The 19549-nt window shown below is 43.2% G+C and overlaps 1 protein-coding gene across 1 annotated transcript; it reads right to left on the reverse strand.

Annotated features, from left to right (window-relative positions):
• Positions 1 to 12687: 12687 nt before the first annotated feature.
• LOC123071226 (methionine--tRNA ligase, cytoplasmic) lies at positions 12688 to 18580 on the reverse strand. Its single transcript, XM_044494741.1, has 12 exons — positions 18395 to 18580; positions 17058 to 17138; positions 16799 to 16966; positions 16577 to 16642; positions 15981 to 16061; positions 15517 to 15633; positions 14575 to 14798; positions 14394 to 14484; positions 14221 to 14289; positions 13695 to 13786; positions 13217 to 13280; positions 12688 to 12980 (listed from the first exon to the last, which is right to left on the reverse strand). The coding sequence occupies exons 1-12, from the start codon at positions 18470 to 18472 to the stop codon at positions 12876 to 12878; spliced, it is 1236 nt and encodes a 411-aa protein (XP_044350676.1). The 5' UTR covers positions 18473 to 18580; the 3' UTR covers positions 12688 to 12875.
• Between the last annotated feature and the right edge of the window lie 969 nt (positions 18581 to 19549).

Genomic DNA, 19549 nt, shown 5'->3' on the forward strand with positions numbered 1-19549 from the left:
GTGAAAGTTCAAGTGGAGCATCACGAAGAGATCAAGTGCTTGAATCTTGCCATCCATTGTGGTGTCAATGGACTTGTGAAATGTGCCTAAGAGTGGCTTACCCATAGTGGACTATGGAGGAGCAATCATCTAGTCTTCATCGAGCCAACGCAACCAAGAAAGGTGGTCCAACTTGAGGGAGTCAAGATTGTCTTCATCTAGCTCAAGTGGACCATGTGCAAGGAAAAGTTTTGCCCTTGATAGGTTTCCTATTTTACCGGTCTCGTGGTGGTAGTTAGGAGACCGTGTTATAGGATCGTTTGCCGTACAATCAAGGGGGGCTCTCAAGTTGGTAGTTTGATCGTATCGTTAGTAGAGAGCTCAAACCATTGCATCCTTGCATCAAGTTTCTTGGTTCTTGTTTGGTTATATTTGTGAGTCTTAGAGCTTATGGCCATCTTGATGACAAGCTTGAGTTCATCGAAAATGGAGTTCATGCGTCTTCTATGATGTTTTCGGTGTTGGAGGTTTTACCGGTCTTATCTGAGGAAGGGTTCTCACCATTTTCTTATGGACCTTGTCTAATTTGCTTCTTATTTATATTTCTTTCAATATTGTGGTAGCCCTTGTCGCTAGCTTTCCAACAAACTTGGTTTCATCGAATTTGGAGTCCGTTTGCAAAAGTTGTGGCAGTTTTGGTGTTCTGAAAAGGTTGCAGCGGTACTACCGCGAATTGGAGCGGATGTAATTTTTTACTACCGCTCAAGAGCGGTACTACCGCGGCTCCTACAGCGGTAGTCATGCTTCGGACCAAAAACTCGTCCCAAGTCCTACGGTGGTAGGCCCGGATGTATTTTTTTAGTACCGCTCGCAAGCAGTAGTACCGCTACCCTTTGTGGTAGTACCGCGATCCCTAGCGGTAGTACCGTGAGGGCGAGCGGTAGTACCGCTCCGGCGGTTCTACTGGCCTTTTGCCTCCTCGTTGTTGTTTTTCAATGGGGTGCTACCGCCCTAGCGGTAGTACCGCTCCTTGGAGCGGTAGTACCGCTCTGTGCGGGCTGTGAGCATAACGGTTGGATTTTTCCCCACCTATAAAAGGGGGTCTTCTTCCCCATTGAACCTCATCCTTTGAGCTCGTGTTCTTCCCCCATTGTTGACCTTCTTCGAGCTTGCTAACTCTCAATCCCTCCATGGATTCATGCTAGTTTTTGAGGGAAAAGAGAGAGGAGATCTAGATCCACATTTCCACCAATCACTTTCTCCTCTATGTGAGGGGAACCCATTGGATCTAGAACTTGGAGTTTCTTGGTGTTCTCCTTCTTGTTCTTCCTCTCATCTTCCTCCCTAGCATTAGTTGCTTCGGTGGGATTTGAGATAGAAGGACTTGGCCACTCCGTGTGCCCTTGCCATTGCATTTGGTGCATCGGTTTGAGTTCTCCACGCGATACGTGGAAGTTACAAGTTGAGAAGCTTATTACTCTTGGGTGCTTTGTACCCTTGAGCTTGTTACTCTTGGGTGTTTGGACACCCTAGAGCTTGTTCCTCTTGGGTGCCTTGGCGCCCTAGATGGTTGGTGTTGTTCGGAGCTCAATCATTGTGGTGTAAAGCTCCGGGCAAGCATCGGGGTCTCCAATTAGGTTGTGGAGATCGCCCCGAGCAATTTGACGGGTACCGATGACCGTACCCAAGGGTTGCCAAAGTGTACGGGTTCGGTGACCGCCCCCAAGGGTCGCCATTTGTACAGGTTCGGTGACCACCCTCAAGGGTCTCTTAGTGGAATCACGACATCTTGCATTGTGCGAGGGCGTGAGGAGATTACGGTGGCCCTAGTGGCTTATTGGGGAGCATTGTGCCTCCACACTGCTCCAAACGGAGATTAGCATCCGCCAGGGTGTGAACTTTGGGATACATTGTCGTCTCTGTGTGCCTCGGTTATCTCTTACCCAAGCCCTTTACTTATGCACTTTACTTTGTAATAGCCATATTGTTCTTTGTCATATATCTTGTTATCACATAGTGGCTTATCTTGCTTAGCATAAGTTGTTGGTGCACATAGGTGAGCCTAGTTGTTTTAGGTTTTGTGCTTGACAAATTAACCGCTAGGTTTATTCCGCATTTGTTCAAGCCTAAACCATAATTATTTTAAAGCGCCTATTCACCCCCCCCCCCCTCTAGGCGACATCCTCGATCTTTCAAACACTATCGAGCTCCCACTTAACTGCTTGTATAAACAAGTGTCCTCTTCAATTTTGATGAAATGGAGACCAGTAATGACTTCATCAAAATGAATATTCCAACCCCGAGATGCTTGTCTTAACCCATAAATGGATCTCTTGAGCTTGCATACTTTATTAGCGCTAGTCGAATCGACAAAACCCTTGGGTTGTATCATATACACGTCCTCAGTTAAATTTCCGTGAAGGAAAGCCGTTTTGACATCCATCTGCCATATCTCAGCTATAGCTAGTATGATCCTCGCCGACTTCAGCATCGCTACCGGCGAGTAAGTCTCGTCATAGTCAATTCCTTGAAGCTGTCCATAACCTTTAGCGACAAGCCGAGCTTTGTGGATCTGAACATTTCCATCCACATCGGTTTTCTTCTTAAACACCCATTTGCAACCAATGGTTGTTACGCCAGGCGGCGGATCAACCAAGTCCTCGACTTGATTCTTATCCAAGGACTTTAACTCGGACCTCATGACCTCCAACCATGCCTCGAAATCTGGGCTCACCATCGCTTCCGCATACGTGGACGGCTTGTCGATTTCCAGCAACAAAACATCGCGCACTTTGCGCAATCTTTTCGACCTCCATGGTTCCAGTGCCGCTTCCACTACGGGTTCCCTAACCGACTCTGGTATGATCTCATCACCAGCCGAGTCATCCCCGAGTGATCCTCGGATTTCTTCGAGTCAGACCGTCCTCCCACTGGCTTCCTGACTGAGAAATTCTTTCTCAAGGAAAACCCCGTTCCAAGCAACAAACACTTTGTTCCCTTCTCGGTTGTAGAAGTTGTATCCCAAAGTTTCCCTCGGACATCCCATGAATATGCATTTATCCGACTTGGGTGTAAGCTTGTATGACATAAGTCGCTTGACAAATGCTTCACAACCCCAAATCTTCAAAAAACACAACCTAAGACTCTTCCCGGTCCACATCTCATGAGATGTCTTGTCTACGAATTTTGATGGTACCCTGTTAAGTGTGAAAGCTGCAGTTTCTAGAGCGTATCCCCAGAATGACAAGGGTAAATCTGATTTGCTCATCATTGACCGGACCATGTCCAACAAGGTACGATTCCTCCGTTCCGACACGTCATTTCTCTGTGGCGTGCCTGGAGGTGTGAGCTGAGGTACTATACCTCGGCTTTTTAGATGATCATCAAACTCTTGGCTCGTGTACTCACCTCCACGATCAGATCGTAGAAGCTTTATGCTACTTCTTGAGCTTGCGTTGGTTTTTCCCTTGAAGAGGAAAGGGTGATGCAGCAAAGTAGAGATAAGTATTTCCCTCATTTAAGAACCAAGGTATCAATCCAGTAGGAGGAACACACAAGTCCCCAGTGATTGCACCTACACAAACAAACAAATACTTGCACCCAACGCGAAAAAGGGGTTGTCGATCCATTCACGGTTACGTGCAAGGATGAGATCTGATAGAGATGGTATAAAAGATAAGTAAAAGTGCAAAATAAAGTAAAGGTAAATAAATTGCAGCAATGTATTTTGTGTTTTTGATTTTATAGATCTAAAAATAATATGATAAAAATAGACCCGGGGCCCATAGTTTCACTAGAGACTTCTCTCTTGAAAGAAAGCATACCATGGGTAAACAAATTAATGTTGAGCAATTGATAGAAAAGCCCAAAGTTATGACGATATCTAAGGCAATGATCATGAATATAGGAATCACATCCGTGACAAGTAGACCGACTTCTGCCTGCATCTACTAATATTACTCCACACATCGACCTCTATCGAGCATGCATCTAGTGTATTAAGTTAACAAGAACGGAGTAACGTCTTAAGCAAGATGACATGATATATGTAGAGGGATAGATCCAATCAATATGAATAAACCCCACTTTTTTATCCTTAGTGGCAACAATACAAATACATGGCATGGCATGTCACTGGGTGTGAGCACTGCAAGATTGAACCCACTACAAAGCACCTCTCCCATTGCAAGAAAAAACAATCTAGTTGGCCAAACCAAATTAATACATAGGAGAGAAATACAAAGCTATCTTAATCATGCATGAAAGAGCTCTGAGAAGACTCAAATAATATTCATAGATAATCTGATCATATATCCACAATTCATCGGATCTCAACAAACGCACCGGAAAAGAAGATTATATCGAATAGATCTCCAAGAACATCGAGGTGAACATTTTATTGAAGATCAAAGAGAGAGAAGAAGCCATCTAGCTACTAGATATGGACCCATAGGTCTGTGGTAAACTACTCACACATCATCGGAAGGACAGCAAGGTTGATGTAGAAGCCCTCTGTGATCGAATCACCCTCCGTCAGAGTGCCGGAAAAGGCCCCTAGATGGGATCTCATGAGAACAGAAGATTGTGGTGGAAAAGTATTTTTGGTGTGCCCTCTAGTATATGGGGAATATTTGGGTATTTATAAAGCAAAGATTAGGGTTAGAGGAGTATCAGGGGGCCCACAAGCCTGGGCGGCGCCCCCCCCCCAGGGCCCGCCCTCTGAGCTTGTCGCCAAATGGTGGCCCCTCAAACCTCCTCCCGAAGGTTTCTGGGTGTATTTTTGTCCAAGAAAAATCCTCAAAAACTTTCGTTCTGTTTGATATTGATTTTCTGTAAAGACAAACAAGGAAAAAATCAACTGGCGCTTGGCACTAGGTTAACAGGTTAAGTCCCAAAAAATGATATAAAATAGCATAATAATGCATATAAAACATCCAAGATCGATAATATAATAGCATGGAACAATCAAAAATTATAGATACGTTGGAGACGTATCACTTTATAGTCTCGTCGAGTTGATTCTCAACCTCGTTCTGAAACTCTTTGAACTTTTCAAAAGTTTCAGACTTGTGCCTCATCAAATAGATATATCCATATCTACTCAAGTTGTTGGTAAAAGTCACGAAATACTGATAGCCACCTCTGGCAGTTGTGCTCATTGGACCACACACATCATTGTGTATTAGCTCCAACAGCTCAGACGCCCTCTCGCAGCTCTTTGCAAAAGGAGACTTAGTCATCTTGTCGAGCAAGCATGACTCGCATGTTTCGAATGACTCGAAGTCGGACGAAGTTAGGAGTCCATCATTGATGGTTGTTGCTTGTATCGCGTAGGTAGTTCCCCAGAGAGGAAGGGATGATGCAGCACATCCATGGTAGGTATTTCCCTCAGTTATGAAACCAAGGTTATCGAACCAGTAGGAGAACCAAGTAACACTATGTAAATGGTACCTGCACACAAAGAACAAAACCTCACAACCCAACGCATAAGAGGGGTTGTCAATCCCTCCTCGGTAAAAGATAAATTAGATAGTATGAGTTTGGATAAATAGATCTGAAATAAGCATAAAATAAAAGATGTAAATAAAAAGTACAACAAGGTATTTTTGGATTTTTGGGATAATAGATCTACAAACATATGCAGCAAAAAATAGATCGAAAAGCAATATGATGAAAGATAGACCCGGAGGCCGTAGATTTCACTAGTGGCTTCTCTCGAGAAAATAACATACAGTGGGTAAACAAATTAATGTTGAGCAACTGATAGAAGATCAAATAATCATGACGATATCCAAGGAAATGATCATTATATAGGCATCACATCCAAGATTAGTAGACCGAAATGATTCTGCATCTACTACTATTACTCCGCACATTGACCGCTATCCAGCATGCATCTAGTGTATTAAGTTTACGGAGAAACGGAGTAATGCAATAGGAATGGTGACATGATGTAGACAAGATCTATTCATGTAGGAATAAACTCCATCTTGTTATCCTCAATAGCAATGATACATACGTGCCTCTCTAGCCCTTCTGTCACTTGGTGAGGACACCGTAGGATCGAACCCATCACAAAGCACCTCTTCCCATGGCAAGAAAATCAATCTAGTTGGCCTAACTAAGCCAAAGATTCAAAGGAGAAATACGAGGCTATAAGTAACCATGCATATAAGAGATCAAAAGAAAACTCAAATAATATTCATGGATAGAAACTGATCATAAACTCGATCTTCGTCGGATCCCAACAAACACACCGCAAAAATTCATTACATCAAATAGATCTCCAAGAAACCATTGTATTGAGAATCAAGAAGAGATAAGAAGCCATCTAGCTACTGCCTACGGACCCGTAGGTCTATGGCGGACTACTCATGCATCATCGGAGAGGCACCGATGAGGATAATGAACCCCTCCGTGATGGTGTAGATTGGAACTCGTGGTTCTGGAACTTGCGGCGACTGGAATTGTGTTTCGTTTGCTCCTCTAGGGTTTCTGGAATTTTGGGGGATTTATAGAGCTGAGAGGCGGTGGAGGAAACCCCCGTGGGCCCCACAACCCATCAGGGCACGCCAGGGGCCTCTGGCATGCCCTGGTGTATTATGGGCCCCACAGGCCTCCCCCTAGGTGCTTCCTTGGCTCCCAAGTTGTATTCTGGTCCAAAAATATCTCCAAATAGTTTCGTGGCATTTGGACTTCGTATGGTACTGATATTCTGCGAAGTAAAAAACAAGCAAAAAACAACAACTGGCACTGGGCACTATGTGAATAGGTTAGTCCCAAAAATGATATAAAGTTGCTATAAAATGATTGTAAAACATCCAAGAAGGATAATATAACAGCATGGAACAATAAAAAAATATAGATATGTTGGAGACGTATCAATCATCATGGAGCTTCTTCATGCGTTTCAGGCTAGTGTGTCCAAGCCGGCAATGTCAAAAGTATGTCAGATTTATCTCATTAGGCTTATGCCTCTTGACATTCATGTTATAGACCGGTTCTTGTTCTAGATTTAATACAAAAAGCCTATCAACAATGGGTGCAAAGCTGTGGAACATTCCATTCAAATAAAATGAACAACCATTGTCCTTCAACCATGAGGCACAAATAATGTTTCGACTAAGTGTAGGAATGTAATAATTATTCAATTCCAAAATAAATCCAGAAGGAAGCTGGAGCTGCATTGTGCCGACCTCCAACACAACAACTCTTGCTTTGTTGCTGACCCTGATGTCAATCTCCCCTTGAGCCACACGCCTAGTACTTACCAACCCCTGCATCGAGTTTCAAATATGAACAACCGGCGCGGTATCAAATACCCAAGAGCTACTAGGTATGCCACCAAGGTAAACATCCATAACATATGTAACAAGTGCACCTTTGCATGAAGAAGCATTTCCGGCCTTCTTGCCATGCTCAACAAGACACTTGCTACAGTTCCTCTTCTAGTGACCAAGTTCCTTGCAATGGTAGCAAATGGTCTTAGAGTCCGGTCCAGACTTCGGCGCAGCGGCACAGGTTACCATCTCTGTGCCCTTTTCCTTAGCCTTCATCTTGGACCATCTCTTCTTGAACTTAGCCGAGTTCTTCACCATCAACACTTGATGCGTGCATTTCTTAATATCTTGCTCTGCCACATTGAGCATCCCATGCAATTCAGTGAGCTTCTTATCCATGTCATGCATATGATAGTTCGAGATGAATGTCCCATAGCTAGGCAGGAGAGAACCCAGAACTGCATCAGTAGCCAGCTCATCCAAGAGAGGGAAGCCTAGCCGATCCAAAGCTTGCATGTATCCGATCATCTTGATCACATGCAGGCTCAGTGGATCACCTTCCTTCAGCTTGCAATCCATTAAGGATCGCTAGACGTTGAACCTTTCGGTCCTAGCCTGCACCTGAAACATGCTCTCGAGACCCTCGATCATATTGAAAGCCCCAATATCTTTGAAATGTTGTTGCAAACTCGGGCTCCATACAAGCCAACATGAGGCAGCTCATCTCGTTTGATTCATCAACTAGTTTCTGGTAGGCATTCTTGGTTGTGGAATTAGCATCATCGGTGTGTTCCTCTAGAAGTGGATGCTCTAGAACATGTTCCTTTTTATCGTGCTTGAGAACAATTCTCAAATTTCTATACCATGTGGTAAAGTTTGTTCCATTCAGTTTATCCTTTTCCAGAATTAATTTCAATGCAAAGTTTGGTTGAGAAGGTGGTGCCATTGATCTACAACGGAAAAATATGCAATCACTAAGCAATGTGTTTATGTAGAGTAATTCTAGCCTTAAAAAATACTCCCACTGAAGTCGGCATCCCTCCCCAAACTCTCAGTGATTCAAGATCCGATTAGCGCGCGTGACTAGTGAGCTTTAGCATCACTGCTAGCCAACATACCTATCCGGTAAGCAACCCCTTGCTAATCGTATCTCTATACGACTCCTATCGGTCGGGTAGGTATCTTATACCCCGGCTCCCAACCTTCTTTGCCACAAGGCCCAAAAACATTTTGATAGCCTTGTCAAGATAACATGATGCGGTGCATGTCCGTGTCCGACACGAACCCTTCAGTTCAAGGACACCTAGTAGCACCTCAATTTTATGAGCCCACTACTAGACGTACTTGACGTGCGAAGGTGCAACATCTGGGATGTCAATTTGCTTGATATTAACGAGGGTTCTTTCTACCATTTTAACATGCATAGAAACAAGAAGCAATTCCAATCACAAATAAACAAATATATTATGAAATAGTATGGCTCCTTCATGGACGTTCTTTCAGGACGGCTCCGACTTGTTCGTCACACCGGGATGCCAAGCCACCAAATTGATCTCTGTCTTCCAACTACTTCAACTAGTAATGAATTTTATAGAGAATCACAAGTCGACACGCAGGTCGTTATACATTATAATGACAACTCTTTGGCTCCTACCGGCTGACAAATCATGACACGCAGGCCATGTATAATTTATACACATGCATCACATACACATGCCTATTCACATCAAACCTGCAAAACAAAATTTATGCATAGAATCGCATTCTACCGATTTGAGTCATCATGTACAAAATACAAGGCGGTACGCACACTGCAGTCCCGCTAGCTGGTTAGCGGGCGGGGTTTGAAGGGCCAACGCCCCTCGCGAGTGCGGGTAGCGCCCGAAGTTTTCGGAAATCACAGATAGAATCTGTACTCCGATCACACCGAATTTTCTGACTTGACCGATCTTATCGATCATCGTGAATCTGATTAGGATTTAGGTTTTACTGTTAACCCTGATGGTGGATACTGACTGGTAGGGGTAGGTTGTGTCACAACCTCATCGATTCCGATCATCAGAAAACATAGCCACATCGATCCCCATGTGCAGTTGATCTCATCAACCGTGCACATAGCCGATCTCATAAACGACAATAGATCTCATCTGCCGCCTCCACATACCTAATATGCATACGGTCTGAATCGAAATCCTATAGCAGAGGCTCTGATACCACTGTTGGGTTCTATGGTAGGATGCATCGACTGCAAATTAAAATTTCCTACGCACAGAACAACCAGGAACATGCTACGGGAATGGATCACAGATCGTTACCACTAGACGTGCAGTGCCGTGCAACAGAAGTAGAGTTGAGGCAGAGCGTCTCCGGAGTCGGTCTCCTTAACGTCCGATCTCCCTCGAACAGCCGGTCATCGAATCCTACATACAGGTTCGCCAGAGCGGCGCAAGCGCACCGCCTCTAACGGTATCCGCATGTGGAGAAGGAACACCATGCGACGGACTACTAGGTCCGATCACACAGTCGGCAGCGAGTGGAGGTGGCTACTTGCAACACATGCAAAGCCCTAGTGACGGCGCCGAAGTGATCAACCAAAGAGTGTGCCGCACCTCCACTTTATATAGGCATCCTTCGTGGGCTCAACACTTGGGCCTCACATGGATCCTCAAGCCTAAAGTATGTTCGGTCTGGGTCCGAGTCCGAGTAGGATCACATCTGACTCGTGGAGTCGAATCCAGCCTCACTGGTTTCTTCCCTTAAGCGCGCGACCCCTTATGTTCTCATTCACTTGGTCACGAGTCAGATCACATCTGGCTCGACTAGTCGGTAGCGGCCTCTAGCAAAGCATGCCGACTCCAAGTGTCTGATGAAGCTGGTTAGGCGAACCTATACATCACACTTCTGTTCCCTTTGCCACATGGTATATGTTGTCGGGCTCAAGGCGAGTCTATCATCCTTGTGCTAGCCCGACCTTTTTCTCGTTGCAGTGATGTCGACCACAAACCGGATTATCTCATAATCCTTGTTGCATGGCCATGCTTATCTTGGTCGGATCACACGAGGGGCCCAGAGTATATCTCTCCTGATCGGAGGGGCAAATCCCATCTTGCTCGACCATGTCTCGCAGCATGGGTCTGGACAAGCCCGAAACCTACCTTTGTAACTACCCAGTCACGGAGTAGCGTTTGGTCAGCCCTAAGCAGATCTGTCACCATCCCAAGTACATGCGCCAGTTCGGGTCTTAGGACATAGAACGTATGTTGTACTAGAGACTCACAGATGACCTATCGATGCTTCTCATAGTTGGGTCTGTCTGACTCGGACCTTATCTCAACTCGGATCCGACTATGTCAGATCCGACCAGATCCTTCGGAGTCCATATTATCCGATTAGCATCCAGTGCTCCATGTATAGTGAGATCAAGCCATCGACTGTGTCATATGCTAGTCTAGTCGGCTGCGCGTCCACACGACCCTTTCGACTAGGGACCTTTCAGGACAATCATCATATAATGCATAATCCCACAAACAAGTCACGTACTTGCTGATATACATCATTGATAATGTCCAAGGACTATCTTTATTCATAAACACATAGGAAATATCATCATACATGATTGCCTCTAGGACATATCTCCAACACAACTAGCTAAACGCAGGTCTCAGATTTCTAACAAACGGAATCTGAGCTGGATTTCAAGAAAGGTCATGTACAAGATGATCCAGAGAAGAAACAAAACGACCACACAACACGAGCTTTGATCTATTGTGTGTGGCACTTAAGTTGTCGGTGAGTGTGAGCGATATAAGTCATGCACTTTTTTATAGCCTTCGAGAAGCAATCGAAAAACAATGTCAATTTGACAAATATCAGGTGTGCATGGGAGGAGAGTACCAGCATACAAGATCACATGCGTCATATGAGGCGTGCATTCACATAGAGCAAACCAATGCACAATCAAATGTGTGTTCTGGTACCGTTACCCTGGGCAGGGGGGTGTTCTGCCCTGAGTTGTTGAACACATGCAAGAAGTTGATGAGGCACATGCAGATGATGTGTGCATTGGAGCACGTCGTGCGGGATCATGTGTCTACAAATGCGCAAGCAACACACGATGCACACTATACAGAGCGGACATGGTGTTGGGTGAAACATTGTTGCACTCTAACAAGTTCAACGACAAGACACACAAGACAAACGCATATGCAAATGATATATGCATTACCCCGCAAAAAATGATATATGCATTGGAGCGCGTTGTGCGGGTCATGCATTTACAGATGCGCAAGCAACACGTGTACAATGTACAAAGCGAACATTGTATAGGGTAAAACATGGTTGCACAACAAATTCAATGGCAAGATGACACACCAGACAAACAGCTATACACGGTCAAATAGATCAACGATGTCACAAAAGACGAAAATAAGAGCGGAGACGACGACACATCCCGATGATGTTTGACTTTTGAGGTGTGACAACACAAGGCGTAGACCTAGAGTGTGGCGGCACTAAGGAGGCTTGTAGCTCCAAGCACATCGATGGTGCCAGTTAATTCAAAATGATACACCCAAGTACTTGAGTCGATGGATGCACATAGTGATGTACATATTCGTGAAGGTGGAGTTTGTTGGAGCGGATACCATGACTTTAGAGTACATTTTTCAGGTCACGAGGGTCAGCTCCAGTTCTGGACGTAGGAACCAGTAAAATGATGCCAGAGGTTGCTATTTGTGTGTGTTCGCTACTCTTCGAGCACATGGAAGCACCGTATGTGAAATATTTTCTCCCAGACATGGCGCGGACACCGTGCCAAGAGCAAACTGAACGTGGGCGCAAATGGATGGTTGCTTGATGACACCAAAAGAACACATACCAAAGCATGCCTGGTGATGGTTGCTTGGGCATGGCAAAAGACCGCAACTGAGCTACTACTCCGGAGTACTTTGAGAGACATTCAGCTTCTAGGCTAAACTTGCTACGACGGTTGCGGCCAAAACCTAGGAATCAAAGAATTGATGTATTCCCTCGTGTGCGAGAAGGGCAAGTTTTGATCAGATTCCAGACAATACTTTGCCACGGAGAGAGGCAAGATGCAGGTCAGGCAAAAGGAGCCCCACAAGGAAGAAGTCTTGGGCCAAGAAAGAGAGAGGAACTCGATTCCCATGGCCTCATGCAAACTCTCCAGCTAAGCAAGGTATTGCTTGCTTTACTAAAGATGTAACTGCTTCAGATCACTGGGTGGTCTCTAAACAGCTACAGGTAATTACTGTGGATATGGCATTGCACAATTATAGAGCAATAATAGTTTTTTTTTTGCGGGGGATAGAGCAATAATAGTTAACTGGAACCACGGTTAAGAACTGAGCCACCCCATTCTCAGCACACAGGACTGTGCACTCGGTCGATCACCTCTTGCACAACAATATCATCAGGGTCATTTTTTCCTTTTTGCGCATAGACAAAACAAAATTTGTTCTCGGATACTATAAGTCAAGAACTGACAACTCTGTTAACATATGGCAACATTTAATATGGGCATTAAGACAAAATGGTACATCCGCATGTGTTTTAGTAGCACACCAATGTTTGAAATCAGCATGTTCAACGAGTTGCTCACTTAACATCCGCATTCGGAACTGAGGATCTACACGGACCAGCTGATGTAGTGAATGGTACCCCTCGGAACGTTGCAATTCCATTCTCGTCGGTACGGAGATGCTGGATTACATAATAAAGCAAAGTTATTTGTTAATTCATTCAATCCATGCAGAATAACTATGCAATAGCATTCAGGAAGGCCTTTCTATATTTGATGGCAATATAAGGGTAGGTTCTCCAACTAATGACAAAACTGAGTGCATTTACTCAAATCATGCTGAATGGCCAACTTTTGATCACAAAAAGGTAAAAAATAAGCGAGATAACATCAAAATTGACCATTGATAAATGCTTACCGGTGTTATCTTGTCCAACTGTTTCTTCTTTGGGTTTAGAACATCTTCCGGCTTCCCATCAAACCTAGAAAATTTGGAAAATTGTAACCATAAATATTTGCAACAGATGCAGATCAAATAGGAACCAAATAGGAGACAATTGAGCAAAATTTGACACAAGTGTTAAAACTAAAACATTTTGTTTCGCAGGTGGCCACGAGCGCAGATATTCCTTAAAACTAAAAGACAACTACCCAACAGGTAGCATGATCCTTTGGTCCATCCAATTCGGACCAACATATTTTGCAACAGCTTACATATCAACCACCAGAAGTCCAGAACTGCATACTAAATGGCATACCGGATATGTCATAGCTATGAATGCAGATAAGAAAACTAAACATAGTAAAAGCTCTATAGAAGAGCACAAACACACCTTTATAAAATGGGACCCCTTATAAAATGTATAAATTCGCCATTTACAACATATGATTCTTACCCAGCAAAACAAATGCGTTCTCCAAGCTTGGCTCCTTCCGGAGGAATCAAAGGCTCCACAACTGTATGATCTTTATTTGAAGCACACAAGACCTGGTAATATGTTTAATTTAGAACATGTCGAAAACAAAAATTTCTATAAACACAAGGACGTTTACAGTTTGGACTGAGGGTTGACAACATCAGAAGACAGACAAACACAATGGTAAGGGTTTCACATCATAAATTTATCATTGGTCCGCTTCAGATACTGTAACTACATGGTAAGGGTTTCACATCATAAGTTCATTTCAAAATAGTTTCTCATTCTCTTCCATGAGTTACAGTGATGATTTTAGTCTATCAGTATGAGGTCTAGTAATATGCACATGCCTAGTGAGTTAGCAGTGCACAGCAAAGCTTGCCTGGAGCTTGCATTTCACCACAGTAGTATTTTGGGGAAAGATGGTAAACAAACTAATAGCCAAAATTCAAGAAGCTTTGCTTAGGGATAGAACACAATTACAATAGGATGCAACAGAGCATACCAATCCAGCAGACATTACATCCCGCAGCTTCCCAGGCTTCACATTTGTGATCAAGACAACATGGCGATTCTTCAAAAGTAAGGGCAAATATTTATAACAGAACACAGAATCATGTATAAGAGAGAAAAATGAACAAGAATCATTCAAGTTCATTGCTGCAGTTGAGTACTTACAACAAGTTCATCTGGGCTGAAGAACTTCGCAAGACCACTAACAACTTGACGCACATTGCCATCTCCCAAATCTATCTCCTCCACCAGAAGACTGCAAAGATAACCAGTTGGAATGTCAGAAAGAAGACTGACAAAAAAACAGAGGACCTTTTTACAGGTGTTGGGTGGAAATTTACTGTACCTGTCAGCTGATGGGTGTTTCCATGCTTTGCGAATAACGCCGACCTGTATATTCAGGATACTAACACTGCACTCAGAATCCTTTTCTGCACTTTTCTGTGGAGCTTTCTCTGCAGCTGCCTCTGTTGTTTTGCCGGCAGTCTTCTCTTGGACTTTCTTTTTATCCCCAGAAGGTTTGTTGTTTTTGGCAGAAGTAGGATTTGCCTTATCCCCAGGAACCTTATTCTGACAAGAATCAACACAGCAAAGAAACTCACCAACTAATAGAAAATGACATATTGCACAAGAAATAGGTTCTGACAATGGTGTACAAACATGAAAAATCAACACCACCACCACAACAACAACATGAAAATCAACACCGCTATGCAAAAGTTGTACTCCCTCCAATCCAAAATAACTGTCGCAGTTTTGAACTAAGATTAGTTCAAAACTGCAACGCTTATTCATGGATCGGAGGGAGTACATACTAAACATTTTAATACTTACAGTCTTTCATGTTCTCTGGTGTATTGCACAAGTGGCTACATGAATCAGTACGAAGGGTATGCTTAGTTTGGTGCCAAAATTTGCTCGACCAAAAATTTGGCAGCCTATGATATTCTGGGTCTTGCTTGTTTAGTTTCCAAAATATTGGCTGCCCATGAAAATTAACCTGCCCTCCTTCCCTTCATATCTTGCCAAAACTTTGGTCAACAAAGGGTCAAGCAGTCTGATAGTATGACCGGTCTTTTGGCCAGCCAATGGCCGGAGAAAATTAATAGGGCATGATATAGCAATAGCATCAAACAAACATATCCTATAGTTTACCATGCATTACTAAGACCAGAAATGGAGTAAAAATGGTAAAGTTCCAGCCAAATCTTCACAGCACGATGTACCAAGAGTGCCTTCTACAAATAATAATAGTCCAGAAATATCAATAACTAATGTAGATCAGTACCTCCCCTGCAGCCTTTTTGGAATCAGCAGCTCCATCTGACTTATCCGCAATCTTCTGTCCTGAAACAGCTTTCTTGGAATTTGGTTCACCATCTCCTTTATCAGCTTTCTTTGGGTGCTGTCAAGTAGAATTAAGAAATGGTATGGTTATTTTTATGATTTAAACATAATCATTTTGATAGACATTTTTAGGATAGTTGAAAGAAACAGTCTATCAGTGATTTATCAATTCTCTGAAGACTAATGTTTTTGCACTTTAGTAGTACTAACAATAGTGTAGCATCAGTTAGATTCTACAAATATAAACAAGCACTTATTTAGCAGATCAAGCACAAATTTGATCTTGTAACACAGTAATTAGCAACAGCATGCTACGGGGATAATTTCCCATACAGCTTGATATGAAAGTAAATTAATTTAGAAGGAAAATATAAAATACTTTCAGATCACCAAAATATTACTTACAGAAGGTGCAGATGCAGGTGGGTTGAAGATAGATTTGGTCAAGTTTATCTTTTGCAGCGTCATACCAAAATCAACTACATTCTGCATCAATCAGTAAATTCACATGAGATGATATAAATGACTGACAATGTGGGCATATATTAATAACAATCTGGTATTTATTTTTTAGAAGAGACTCCCACCAGCATAAAGCCATGGTTACAAATGATACTAAAATAACTTCCCAGCTACAAATTACAATATAAACCATGAGTTAGTGTCGAAAGGTGTAAAAACTAGTTTTACGAGAGTGTGCTGGGTAGGCTTCAAATATCAGATAAAATTGATAGTTGAAAACATGGCTATTTCCAAAATCTGGTCCAGTAATTTCAGATATGAGATTAAAATGACATCTTTGAATGGGCGGCATAGTGACTGATAAGAAATGAGACGGAAAACATTGGAGATGTATTTAGTTCTGTGTTGGCAAGAAACTCAAATCTATATGAATTTGATTCTTTGATTCTAGAAGAGATGGTGGGTACAGCCCACAGGAACAATTTAAGACAAAAGATAGATGCCATTATTAAAAAATAATCAAAAGATCCATCTCAAACCTGAATGTAGTCCATCCACCGCAATATATTTGGATATTTCTGCGACTCACTGTCACTAAGATGACACTGAAAAAAGCAATGAACAATTAGAACTTGGGGAAGTAAATGTCTGAAAAGGCATATCTATTGAGTAGTAAGACAGTGACCATAAAAATACATCCCAAAATACCAAATAAGATATGATGGTGTTCACGTAAATGGGTAAAGTTGCAACATACATACCATGAAAACATGCACGGTTGCAAACACAATAATGTCCGCCGCTGATGGTTTGAAACCTGCTAATAGTACCGACATCTGGGACAAATGTTGATTCAAATTACCAAGTAACGCATGCTGTTCTCCATCACTTAGAACAAAATTGCTGGAGAACTCAACCCACTTCTTGACCTACCAATGAAGAAAAGGAGATTGTGTAAGAGTACATAAGCAGTAGTGAACAGAATTAGTTTACATTGCACATACATGCAAAAACAGTTACCTCATCCTGCGGTGAGGTCACGATATGTGAGAATAGGCTCGCAATATCATTCTCCTTGATAAGTGTACTGGATATGCTCTTCTGTAATATTCAGCAGATAAATTAGCAACTGTTTCTAGCAATAAATCTCCATGCAAATAAAGCTTGATAAGAGTGAGAAGGGCAAAATTTGCTCGAAAGAAGTAGCAAATTATGAAAGATAACAGTATAACACGGTACATAGTACGCGTCAAAGTTTGCACATTGTGCACTACACATGTTGGTCCAGGGACCAGGGGTACCCAAAATACAAACCATCCCAAAGTTACTCAATAAGTGCCATATCAGACCATGGTCAGTCACCAGAAGAAAAAAAAATGAGGCAAATGTTTTGAACAAGAGAATACACTACTCCATAAAAATTAAGATATATGACAGAGACTATGCCGAGGAGAAAGGGCATATGCTGCATGTGGTGAAGGCCTCTTTACATCTAAGTATCAAAAATATTCGAGGACTAGTGTTTCAAGCTTCATCTTTGCAACAAAACTATTGAACTACAGTATGTTCTAGCCATGTGCCAGATGGTAGCCACAGAATATGCATCTAACTAGCCTACTCAATTCCTTATCACATTCTTGGCAATCAAACAAGCACCTTTGAGGGATTAGTATAGCAACCATGAGAACAAGAATGTTATGTTCCAACCCGATTGATAACAATTACTCCATAACCAGAGAGAAATACGCAGCCATATTAAACAGGATATTAAGCACAAAAGATGTGTGTTAGATGTCTAAAGCTCTTGCATATTAACATATGTTTGACCAAATATAGTTCTACCTTTTATCTTGAACAAAACATACGAGTAACTTGACATTCTGAACTTATTTAGACGCCTCACTTATTTAACAAATTATGTATTTCGTACCGTATTATTTTTATCAGCAAAACAATCTCGATAGCAAAACGGACCCCTAACTGGAGAATCTTCATAATATAACAGGTATTATTCAGGCCCCTAACTGATCCGGCAATTTAACTGTCGGTAACTTAGATATCTTCACTTTCCCCGACCAAATCATGTATAAAATCGCCAAACCTAGATACCACAACGCAGCATAATTACAACATGGGATTTAAGCCACGATACTATGCAAACTTGATTATCGGTGAACTAACCATGCCCAGAGCCCCACAAATCTGCATTAAAAAATCTCAGCACGCACCTGTAAGAATGGAAAATCACGCCCACATGACTAGTAAACAACAAACACGGAACACTATCGCTCCGAACCTCCGAAGCAACAGAAATCGGAACCCAAAGGTTTTAAGAGTAGAAGGGTGGAGGGGCTTACTGGATCGAGGTTCAGGTGCTTGCAGAGCGCGTACGACATGGCCTGCTTGCTCTGCGTGAAGTCCGCCGCCGCCGCCATTAGCAGGTCGAGCTTTTTCCACGAGCAAAAGAGGGATAGGGGAAGTGGAGAAGAGGGATGGTTTAGGGTCTAGTCATTTTGGGCCGCTGGCCCCTTTTTTCTATGAGTGGTACTGGTCTCCTTTGGACTGTACTGAGTCTTTGTTTTTATGGGCTCGGGATATCCTCATGGGCCTTACCAAATGATAGCCCATGCGCGCACCGTGCATAGGCCGGAGCAGCACGTACATGACCGGACGGTCGATAGCAACAGCTGGACGCGAATAAAAGCACCATATGGCCAAGTTAGGCCTTGCTCGCCAAGTTGGTGATGACTTAGTTGCTGATCATGTAATTCCAGCCATTGTTGCTGAGTGTAATGGCGATCTTGCCCACAACGTTTCGTAATAAAGCTAAATGCTTGCCCTAAAAAAAAGTCTGTTCTTTTTCTGCCACTCAAAAAAAAAAGTTTGTTCTTTCCCTCTTGCTAGAACCCTTCCTCCCGGGGCGATTTTTCGCCGCCGTCGAGAACATCGTTCCCTACCTCCGCTTCGATCCCCTGGTCCTCATGCTTGATCGGGGGGTGTGCTCTGCCACGCCCACTGGTCTTTGGCGGGGCTGGGTAAGGCGGAGGGCTAGGGTTCCATCTGGAAGACCCGATCTAAGTTTAGTCGGGTTAGGGTTTGAGATGTCTTCAGGAAAGGCTTCGGGCTCGGCTGCGGCTGATCTGGCAGAGACCGATGATGTAGAGATGCTGATGAAAGAGTTGGGGCTGCGAGAGGAAGATCTCGATGATGTGGTGTTTGATGAAAAGGAAGCTCCGGTGGAGGCGGCATGGTGAATCGCGCTCGCCAGGGTGCACTCCGCCAAAACCTACTCGTAATACTGGTTCTTTCGGAATATGAGAGCAGCTTGGGATCTTGCACAAGAGGTGAAATTCAAGCCACTTGAGGAAAACCTTTATAATGATCAGTTCTCATGCTTGGGGGATTGGGAGAGAGTCACCCAGGACGGGCCATGGCACTTCAGGGGCGACGATGTTATCCTCAAGCCATATGGGTCTGGCAAAACCCACAACTGTCCCGCTTGACTCTATCAA

The sequence above is a fragment of the Triticum aestivum genome, chromosome 3B, assembly GCF_018294505.1.
Source record: "Triticum aestivum cultivar Chinese Spring chromosome 3B, IWGSC CS RefSeq v2.1, whole genome shotgun sequence".
Lineage (NCBI taxonomy): Eukaryota > Viridiplantae > Streptophyta > Magnoliopsida > Poales > Poaceae > Triticum > Triticum aestivum.

Excerpts from the sequence above, each read along its gene's own strand:
- LOC123071226 (XM_044494741.1), bottom strand. The coding sequence starts at position 18,472 with ATGGCGGCGGCGGCGGACTTCACGCAGAGCAAGCAGGCCATGTCGTAC. Across the intron at positions 15,634-15,980 it reads CACCTGCATCTGCACCTTCT|CACCCAAAGAAAGCTGATAA; the intron begins GTAAGTAATATT and ends TCTACTTGACAG. Across the intron at positions 13,787-14,220 it reads ATGTAATGTCTGCTGGATTG|GTCTTGTGTGCTTCAAATAA; the intron begins GTATGCTCTGTT and ends ACATATTACCAG.